Source organism: Macaca fascicularis, chromosome 8 (assembly GCF_037993035.2).
Source record: "Macaca fascicularis isolate 582-1 chromosome 8, T2T-MFA8v1.1".
Taxonomy (NCBI): domain Eukaryota; kingdom Metazoa; phylum Chordata; class Mammalia; order Primates; family Cercopithecidae; genus Macaca; species Macaca fascicularis.
The window spans coordinates 148728031-148739449 of record NC_088382.1 but is presented as its reverse complement, the minus strand read 5'-3'; the positions used below and the strand labels follow the sequence as shown (position 1 = coordinate 148739449).

The window sequence follows — 11419 nt, the reverse complement described above, 5'->3', positions numbered from 1 at the left end:
ACCCATCCATAGGGGAGATATCTTTAATTCTCACAAAGATACATCATGGTCTCATTAAGTAGGGTTCCAAAAATTCTACCCTCTAAAGCCAGAATCTGGCTTTCAGACATGGGTTTGAGTCATTCCAACATGAAATATGAACTATGATTATGTTGCTTAGAACTTGCTTTTGGAATGCGACATTGGTCTTGTTCTCTGAAATCCACTCAGTCATTAATAGATCAAACACTAGTTAGAAATGTCAGGCATGTTAAAGGGGCTGAGACAGAGCGATTAGTATGTGTGTGACTGAGTACAATATGCTCAATTGGGGAGTTTGTGCAATAAAACGAAAATGCCCATAATATCAATAAACTGATGGGAATTGAGACATACCTTTTAATGTCATTGGTACAGCCCATTGTGTAAGTTATGAGGAGAGGTCCTGAACACACAAGGACATCTGGATCTGGCTTTTCATGAGAACTGTCTGTTGTTCTGAAGGGGGCCTATAGGCTAGAACTTCACTGCAGAATAAAATCTAGGATATGAATACATTTTATATATGGATATTTGAAGGAATTTTGTTTTCTAATGGGAATCCATTTTCAAACATCACCAAACTATCCATGAAATCTTGATATAAATGTGGACCATCTATCAGAAGGCACAGAACTAATGTTCTTTAGGACAGGAGCAATGTGTGTTTATCTTCAAACCCTTGGTACCTCACACATGCTGGAAATTCAGCACAGGCTTATGGGTTCATGGCTCCATTATGTGAAAAAGTCCCAGAAATCATTACAGTGAGACATAACTGTAGTGTTGAGCTCTTAAGAAGCATGAATGATGGAATGTACTTAAGGTTGAGAACTAGAGGTTCTGTGTTCGAGATCCAGTCACACCCACCAGAAAATGTCTTTGAACACAATACAGTTGACCCTTTTTGAACTATGCTGGTCTTGATTATATGCAGGTTACCATCAATCAAATATGAATTGGAAAGATATTAGGAGCTAGGCACAGTGGCTCATGCCTATAACCCCAGTGACTTGGGAAGCTGTTGCTTGAGGCCAGGAGTTTTAGAACAGCCTGGTCAAAATGGTGAGACCATATCCAGAAATAAAAATAAATAGCCAGATATGGTGGTACATGCCTGTAGTCCTAGCTACTCAGGAGGCTGAGGCAGGAGGATTGCTGGAGCCCACAAGTCCAAGGCTGCAGTGAGCCATGGTTACACCACTGCACTCCAGCCTGGGTGACAGAGGAGGCCCTGTCTCTTAAAAACACAAGACAGTATTTGCAGGATGCCAAGTCCATATATTCAGAGGGCTGGCTTTTATACATACGTGGGTTCTACAGGGTTACTTCCACACTTGAGCATATAAAGACTGAGATACCCAGATGTCCTGGAACCAATCTGCCACATATACTGAAGGACAACTGTATTTTGTTACCCTCATTTTTAACTTCAACACTGCAACCATTACTAATTACTACCCATTCAACTATTACTAATTACTACTCAGCATCGTGACAATTGAATAATTACAATTATACAGCCACATATTATCTACTTTTGAGTGCCCTGCAATACCTAGTTCAGGTTCTTTCACAAAGTAGGAGCTCCCCAAGTATCTATTGGTTTGAATTGTCAAGTGCTGGTATCAGTGACCTCCGAGAATGAAACATTCTGATCTTGTATTTGGCAAACCCAGGAAGAAAAATTCAAACCATCCTCTTAATGGAAGCTTTGTGCAGCAGTCTGCATTAAGATTCTGGAGGAGAAGAGGAAGCCTGTATCTTTCATTCTGTACCCAGATTGAAACACTCCATTATAGGAAAGGGAGCCGCGGTGGTTTCATCAGCTGGAACATAATAAAGGAGGGCCAGCTGTGTGATCCAGCGTGAGGTGTCTCCTGATGCTCAAAAGGAAGCTTGCTCATGCAAACTCTTCCCACATTGTGTCTTGAGCTCAACAGAACTCATTTCATGGGGAGGAGGAAACTAAGCTTCATTCATGACTGTATAACATTTATTCAGTTGTTCTTGATGTTATGGAGAAAAAGTCCCATCCGATTTTAATTTCAATTCTGCCACTTTCTAGCTATGTGAACTTTGGAAGCGTATTTTACTTGTAAAGGCCTACTTGTCTATTCATGTTTACCGGAAGCATTAGAGGTATTGTGTGAGCAGCACTTTGTACAATGGTTGTCACATAGTAAGAAGTCAAACCGGCACCAAAACTTGAATTTCTTTATCTGTAATATAACCATTAAAATCTTTCAAAAACTTAAGGATAAAGTCCATAGTTAGAGCTGTGGATTTTGTTAATCTACTTACGTTCTCATGTGTTCAAGTGATTATAATTTGGAATATTAGATCAGGCTGCTGTAAGTAGGTTCAGGCTGTATTTCAAGGATTTTTTATACTATCCTTAAAACCATTAGAAGTATGTTATCCCCCTCCCCCTTTACAGATTAGAGAGCTGAGGCTTAAGAGATAAGGCAAATTGCACAAATTTGCATAGCTTTTACATGGCCAGAGTAATTTTAATTAGGTCTGATGCTCAGTCCATACACCTGCAACTGCACTTGTTTTCCTCTTGGGGCGAAGATTGCTTTAGCTGAAATTGATCTTCAATTTATTGCATTTGAACAAACCATCAGACATGTAAATTTAAGCCATTTCTCAGCCAGTAAGCTATAGAGAAAGGGCATCAGGCTGAGAGTTAGAGACATCCAAAAATCAAGCTGATATTTATGTAAGCTTTATGCGAGATATGTGTGTAAGCAGCCTACTTCTCAATGACCCTATGTGTAAAATGAGAACAATATCCATCTTGGATTTGAAAGGATCTAATTAGATCTAGCAGATGTGTTTTAACATAAGTGTTTCAAAGATGAAAAGAAAGGAGATGCTCTTCCTTTCCTTCCCCTCCCCTCCTTTTATGGATTCATTGTTAGTATATTGACTTGTTAGATTAAGGGTAAAATACATGGTTGATAACTGAAATCCTTTTACCTTTCTCACCTTCCCAGTGTCTGCGGGAGCCAGAAGGCAGGCATAGACCTCCTGGTTTGGAGAGTGTAGCTCTCTAAGTGTGTGTACTGTCTTTCCTTCCTGATGCTCCAACCAGCCCTAACTAGGCCCCATTTCAGAAGCTCATAGGAGATGGTTGTAGCCTCATGAGTCTGAAAGGAATGTTGGAAGCAGGAAGCAGGAAGAGGGTTTAAGTTCAGCAGACATGTATTAAGGACCCTACTATTCTCATAAGAAAACCACAGTTTAGCCTAGCTGACAGGCATGTAGGTAACTGTGGCAACTCAATGCCAAGAGATGTAGAATTCCTTAGAAGTGTTACTGTGGGCTTATGTAAACCAAAAAGGTTAGGACAGACATTTGATCATGGCTCAGATACTCAAGATAAACTGGAACAACTGGTCTCCTACCTATTCTTAACTTCCGGTGAGCTTTATTCTTTAGTTCTCAGGATCTATTCTACCTCCTAAGGCCATCTTAAAGTTAAGAACAGATATGGAAGTCTGTTCTTTTGCCAGAATTCCATTTAGTATCCTGCTGAGGCATTGAATTAGTGGCCATTAGGTTCAAGATAATGTTTAATGGACACCCTTGTTAACTATGCAGAATATAGCTCCAAAACAATTGTTGATTCACAGTTACTCTTGGGTACCAGTTTAAACTTGCTGACTCCAGCAAAAATGGTTTTATAACAGTCTTAGGATGAGTCCACAGGCCCAGCAACTCTCCAGTCAGATGCCTTGTTCTTCTAGTCCTCTGAATATCTGCACATGTTTTGGCTTTGTACAAATCCTTTACCCACAGTGTCCAATTAAGCGGCCCCTTAACTTTCAGGTTTCAACTGAAGAATCACCTTCCCTGATAAACCTTCCCTATGCCCCAATGCACCTTGCAGGTGGGTGGGTATTTGAAGGATTTCAGACTATACTGTGACTGTTCAGTTACTTGTGTGTCTGCTCCTCTTGTATAGACTGAACACCTTAAAGGAAGGTCATATTCATGTCCTCAGTCCTTATTCACAGCAGGGGCTCAATTGCTGCTTAATGAAAGATGAATGATCCTGAGAAACTGGTTTGAAGCGCTTTGATCTAGAGTCAAACTTATCCCAGCCTACTTCCCCAAAGGTTTGCAGCCTGAGTCACTCAATCCTGAGGCGTCACCAGCATCATTTTTATGCCTAGTGTGGGAGAGTGGAAAAAAACGTCAAGGTGTCGGAAGACTTTGGTTCGGCTTGTGATTCACCAACAGGCTACTAAGAGCCATGGTTTTATCATTCCTGAATTTCATCCTCATCTGAGGAACATGCTACTGTGCATTGGAAAAACTGATGTGAGTGTCAGAGTTGAGTATGAAGAATATTTAGGGTGGCTGGCACATAGCCTGTGACATAGAAGGCACTGCATAAACAGCTCAAATTTGAATTCAAAGACAGGCTAGGATCCCATTAGTAATGTTATAAGCTTTTTATATAGACATGAGGGTGTGTTTCTATTTTATTGTGAAAGGAATTAATTTTCATAATTAAGACATCTTTGGCAAAAATTTAATGGCATGATGTGTGCAGTGCTAAGAACTTACTAGATTGCAAAATAGCTTCTGTTAGATGCTTATGTTGGGGATTAACCCAAATATGCCACATGAATAATCTCTAAATTGTCACAGTATCATAAAGCAATTAACCCATTTTTACAGGTCAGGTGTCAGATTCAGAAAGATTAAGGGTTTTGTTCCAGGCAATACAGCCAGTACATGAGAGGTGAGGCTGATGCTAATCATGTTTTTCCCAGAGCACTTTTTCTCCTCATCGATTCAGCACAAGTCCGTGGGTCACAAGAGCTTTGAAAGATACCTTTTATCTTAACTCTGTAGCTTGAGAAAGAACTACAGAAGCTATGAGTAAACAGCCCAAATTATTTTCCTAGGCAGGACAGGATCATCCTAGACCTTAGGATCTTAGGTAAGTCTTATACTGAGAAAACTAAGGATAAAATCTCACATCCACACTGACCACTGACCTGTTCTAGGCAATGGGATGTCACTCTTCTTATGTCCTCTCAAAGTTTTGTTGGCCTATCATATGCCATTTCAGCAAAGGAAGTGCCAAGTGCTGTCCCTCCCAACCCAAGCCTAATGTCGGAGCAATTGGTGCATGTTTCACTTCAGGCAGATGTGACCCCATCTGTCCCACTCCTTTCTAAACATTCCTTTTCTTCAAGTTGTCTGCAGTTCCCTCATCCTGGTCCCTATGTAGTCACGAAAGAGGCTCTATATTCATTTTTCCCATCACAAAGAAGTACATCCAGTTGACTTTAAAGCTGGCCCCAAGGATCCCTGAGCCTAAAGACCTGACCATGTCGACCTGGGTGATTCCAAGAAGGGAAGTGTAAGATTCAACCCTCCACTGCTAATTTTGCCACAGGAAACCAATATATCCAATTTGTCTGGATAAAGGATACTTTGGAAAATTTACATCAAAACAAAATTTTCAAAATCCACTGGATGTCAGCATTTTTACAAGCACTTTGTGTAAACATAGTTAGGAAATAGCTGTGCAAATCCTTCCTCGGCAACCAGAGTTTGTCTATGATGCAGTCAGTACAGAAAGAAGAGCCATGTTCATATCATGGAGTACACCTGCTTCTTTCTCCCGAGTCTCAATTTTGGAAATAAACCAGGTTCTACCAACCTGTGCTGGTAATATATAAGAACCTTGACATAAAACTGAAAGCATTTTTCCTCATATCTCTAAACATTTCCCCTTGGACACAAAACTGTGGTTCAGAAGGAGCAGGGTGGTTTATGCCTGTTTCATCCCTAATCTTTCACTTTAACACTGAGATATCAGGAAGCAAACATGAAGCAACATGGAGGACAGCCCTGGGTGCCATCTCTGGGCCACTTGTGGGGCTAGAAACAGCCATGGTGAGTATCCACAGAGGGATGAATGCCTGCTGCCTGTCAAGATTTTTTTTTTTTTTGAAAGAGTTGACAATTTTATTTTCACATTTCCCAATATAAATGAAAACTGCATCTTTTTTGTCCCACTTCTCCCCTCCAAAACTATTCTCTCTTTGATAGGACAGGGGAGCAAGTCTTCCCTATGCTGTTTAGAAAACTCAGTATCACAGCAGCATGATCTCCTGGTGAAGCAGAACAGGTAATATAAAACTGATACAATGAAGCCTCCCCTCTATCCTTATCTGTCTGGTCGAGTCATTCCGGGCCGAGTGGGCACCATCATGGGACGGGCAGGAGGTCTCATCATTGGGGGCCCAGGCATCATTGGCATGTGGCCTCCCATGGGCGGCCTCATTCCAGGAGCAGGTCCCACTGGCATCATCCCAGGAGGAGGAGGGCCCATCATTGGCATCATGGGAGGGCCCCCCATATGGGGTGCTGGCATCATACCAGGGCGAGGAGGACCCGGAAGGCTGGGGGGAGGTGGTATCATCGCCCCTGCAGGAGGAGGAGCAGAGAATGGAGTAGGAGGTATCTTTCCTTGTTGAAATGCAGCCGTTGTTTTGTCAATCAGGCTCTGAGCCTGCTCTTCCATCCATTTCTGATAATAGTCTTTCACATTCTCTTTGTGTTTCCTTCCACTGCAGTGTGTCTTTCTCACAGATGGAGAGTCATGGGTGAGGTATGTATCGCAGTAGTCACAATAAAACTTGGGCATGTTGCTCTGCAGGCCGTTGGCCACTCCGTTACCTCCTGTCAAGATTTTAACATTCATAATGGGTACTTGAGCTAGATCCACAGCCAGACTTGATCTCCACGAGAACATTCAACGGGTGACTACCCAAATCCTTTCACGTCGGGAAAGATTTTTCATCCTGTCACATCACTTATTTGGCTTGATAGAACTTAGGTGAGAACAAACCAATTCTTCAATTGGGTCAAAAAAATCCAAGCTTGTTAGATAGTCCTTGAATCCTGTCCTCTTTTCCCATCACCTTTACTACTTGGCTAAATAGGTCCTAGGTTAGAACAAACCATTTCTTCATAGGAGCTCTGGTTTTGTTGTAGGATTGAAGGAGACATTTTTAGTGTGTGTAACAGCTTTGAGAGTGAAACCTGGAGCAAATCTCATGGGCTTCTCCACAGGGCACATTCTAGAGCTCAGAAGTATAAAGAGAATTCCTTAAGATACCACTTAATACCAGTTACACCTGTGCTTGGAGTGCCTGCTGCACTGACTATAAATAAAAAGAAGCACATAGGAGTGTAAAGACTAGGCAACATGTGACATGCCTTGTGCACACTGCTTTGTGGCTATTAAGCCTTTAGAGAAACTATGGAATTTTTCTAGATACGGTATCTACACATACCAGTTGAAAGTCAGAAAATCCTTAGTGGTATCTCAGTTGATTCATCTTCCCATTGGTCTCATGGGATACACAAGGCCTCTCTCTCTAACATCCCCTTTCCTAACAGTTCTGTTTAAGTTTCAGAAAATAGACCCAAGATGAGGAAAATTCTTACTTTCCCACCTCAAGCCCTGGAATACTCTTCCTATCCAAGGCTCACTCTTGTTAATCCAGTTCAACTTATTTTTACAGTACTCCCTAAACACCTGCTTTCCATGACTCAAAGGCTTAATGTTCTAAATGTTAATGGGGGAGGGAATTCTGGACCACTTCTATAAACAAAGTCATTTCTGTACTTCTAGTTTTTAAACAAACTGGTTTGATCAAAGCACCCTGAGAACATTAGTGCCAACATTCAGATTCTAACAGAAGACTTCATTCATTCTGGGCATGCATTTTACCTGCCATGCACCTGAGCTCCTGCATCTTTGAATTCAGAATGACTAGAATGTGTGAATATATACACACAGGCATTCCTGTAACTCTTCTACTCCCCTTGTTATTAGCTCATACTTAGAAATCCCTCGATATATGATGTTCAGAGTCAAGGATACCCATTCCAGGGAATAGAAGGCCACACTAGAGGAAGCAGATGATATTGTCTAAAGTTCATGAAGGTTATAGATTTATACATTAAAGAGAAATGGGAACTTCACAGTTTATCTAAGATGAATGTACCATCTGCTACTTCTAGAATGATGAAGGATTTCACAGAAAAAATGTTTCTGGGAATCAGTAATTTTTTTTTTCTAGGCCAGAGACTACTCATTCCTGTATTTCTACTTTTTGCCTTCAGGTCAACCTACCTGCATGTTAGTGTGCACAAAACCTCAATTATGTAGTGATTTCATACAGCCAATGGAACTTTCCTTGTTGTCTTGAAAGTAGTGGGATTTTTCAACAGGTCACCCCATATACAACCTCTAACCAGAACTAGAAAAGGTGGTATCAGCTCAAGCTGACTCTTGGCTTCACTTTATTTTAACCAAGAGGTTGCCAATCAGGTCTCTGTAGGAATCATCCCATATTTATGTCTTAGTTCATTTAATGTTGCTATAAAGGACTACCTGAGGCCAGGTAATGTAGGAAGGAAAATAGATATGAAAAGAACAGAAATTGATTGCTGGCAAGATGGCCAAATAGGAAGGAATAGCTTGTCTATAGCTCCCAGCGAGACTGATTCAGAAAGCAGGTGATTTCTACATTTCCAACTGAGGTACCTGGTTCATCTCACTGGGACTGATTGGACAGTGGGTGCAGCTCATGGAGGGTGAGCCTAAGCAGGGTGGGGCGTCATCTTACCCGGGAAGTGCAAGGGGTTGGGGAATTCCCTGCCCTAGCCAAGGGAAGTCAGGAGGGACCGTGAATGGTACACTCCAGCCCAGATACTGTGCTTTCCCCATGGTCTTCACAACCCGCACACCAGATTCCCTCCAGTGCCTATACCACCAGGGTCCTGGGGTTTCAAGCACAAAACTGGGCAGCCATTTGGGCAGACACCGAGCTAGCTGCAGGAGTTTTTTTGTTCCCCACCACCCCGCCCACCCCATACCCCAGTGGTACCTGCAACACCAGTGAGACAGAATCGTTTACTCCCCTGGAAAGGGGGCTGAAGCCAGGGGGCCAAGTGGTCCTGCTCAGTGGGTCCCACCCTCACGGAGCCCAGCAAGTTAAGATCCACTGGCTTGAAATTCTCTCTGCCAGCACAGCAGTCTGAGGTCAACCTGGGATGCTCGAGCTTGGTGGAGGGAGGGGCATCCACCATTGCTGAGGCTTGAGTATGTGGTTTCACCCTCAGTGTAAACAAAGTCACCAGGAAGTTCGAACTGGGTGGAGCTCACCACAGCTCAGCAAGGCCGCCATGGCCAGACTGCCTCTCTAGATTCCTCCTCTCTGGGCTGGGCATCTCTGAAACACAAGGCAGCAGCCCCAGTCAGGTGCTTATAGATAAAACCCCCCATATCTCCCCCTGGGACAGAGCACCTGGGTGAAGGGACGGCTGTGGGTGCAGCTTCAGCAGACTTCAACATCCCTGTCTGATGGCTCTGAAGAGAGAAGCAGATCTCCCAGCACAGCATTCAGCTCTGCTAAGGGTCATACTGTCTCTTCAAGTGGGTCCCTGACACCCATGTCTCCTGACTGGGAGATACCTCCCAGTAGGGGCTGACAGACACCTCATACAGGAGAGCTCTGGCTGGCATCTAGTGGGTGCCACTCTGGGATGAAGCTTCCAGAGGAAGGAACAGGCAGCAATCTTTGCTGTTCTGCAGCCTCTGCTGGTCATACCTAGGCAAACAGGGTCTGGTGTGAACCTCCAGCAAACTCCAGCAGACCTGCAGCAGAGGGTCCTGACTGTTAGAAGGAAAACTAAAAGAGAAAGGAATAGTATCAACATCAATAAAAAGGATGTCCACTCAGAGGCCCCATCAGAACATCACCAACATCAAACACCAAAGGTAGATAAATCCACGAAGATGGGGAGAAACCAGGGCAAAAAGTCTGAAAATTCCAAAAACCAGAATGCCACTTCTCCTCCAAAGGATCACAACTGCTTGCTAGCAAGGGAACAAAACTGGATGGAGAATGAATTTGATGAAATGACAGAAGTAGGCTTCAGAAAGTGGGTAATAACAAACTACTGAGCTAAAGGAACATGTCCTAACCTAATGCAAGGAAGCTAAGAACCTTGAAAAAAGGTTAGATGAATTGCTAACTAGAATAACCAGTTTGGAAAAGAACATAACCTGATGGAGCTGAAAAACACAGCATGGGAACTTGTGAAGCATACACAAGTATCAACAGCCAAATCGATCAAGCAGAAGAAAGGATATCAGGACTGAAAATCAACTTAATGAAATAAAGCATGAAGACAAGATTAGAGAAAAAAGAATGAAAAGGAACAAAAGTCCAAGAAATATGGGACTATATGAAAAGACCAAACCTACATTTGATTGGTGTACCTGAAAGTGACAGGGAGAATGGAACCAAGTTGGAAAACACTCTTCAGGATATTAAGGAGAACTTCCCCAACCTAGCAAGACAGGCCAACATTCAAATTCAGGAAATACAGAGACCACCACAAAGATACTCCTTGAGAAGAGCAACCCAAGACACAATCATCAGATTCACCAAGGCTGATATGAAGAAAAAAATGTTAAGGGCAGCCAGAGAGAAAGTCTGGTTACCCACAAAGGGAAGCCCATCAGAATAACAGTGGATCTCTGCAGAAACCCTACAAGCTGGAAGAGAGTGGGGGCCAATATTCAACATTCTTAAAGAATTTTAACCCAGAATTTCATATCCAACCAAACTAAGCTTCATAAGTGAAGGAGAAATAAAATCCTTTAGACAAACAAATGCTGAGAGATTTTGTCACTACCAGGCCTGCCTTGCAAGAGCTCCTAAAGGAAGCACTAAACATGGAAAGGAACAAGTGGTACCAGCCACTGCAAAAACATACCAAATTGTAAAGGCCATTGACATTATGAAGGTTAAACTGCATCGACTAACAGGCAAAAAAGCCAGCTAACATCATAATGACAGGATCACATTCACACATAACAATATTAACCTTAAATGTAAACTGGCTAAATGCCCCAATTAAAACACACAGACTGGCAAATTGGATGGAGTCAAGACCCATCAGTGTGCTGTGTTGAGGAGACTCACCTCATGTGCAAAGACACACATAGGCTCAAAATAAAGGGATGGAGGAATATTTACCAAGTAAATGGAAAAAAAAAAGCAGGGGTTGCAATCCTAGTCTCTGATAAAACAGACTTGAAACCAACAAAAATCAAGAGACAAAGGCATTACATAATGGTATAGGGATCAATGCAACAAGAACAACTCACTTTGGGAGGCCAAGGCAGGGGGATCACGAGGCCAGGAGATAGATACCATCCTGGCTAACACGGTGAAACCCCATCTCTACTAAAAATACCATGCTGGGCATGGCAGCAGGTGCCTGTAGTCCCAGTTACTTGGGAGGCTTAGGCAGGAGAATGGCGTGAAGCCGGGAGGCAGAGCTT

The 11419-nt window shown here is 42.7% G+C and overlaps 1 protein-coding gene across 1 annotated transcript; it reads right to left on the bottom strand.

Annotated features, from left to right (window-relative positions):
* Positions 1 to 5985: 5985 nt before the first annotated feature.
* On the bottom strand, positions 5986 to 6727 carry LOC101925312 (U1 small nuclear ribonucleoprotein C). Its single transcript, XM_005564138.4, has one exon. The coding sequence runs from the start codon at positions 6695 to 6697 to the stop codon at positions 6218 to 6220; it is 480 nt and encodes a 159-aa protein (XP_005564195.3). The 5' UTR covers positions 6698 to 6727; the 3' UTR covers positions 5986 to 6217.
* Positions 6728 to 11419: the final 4692 nt, after the last annotated feature.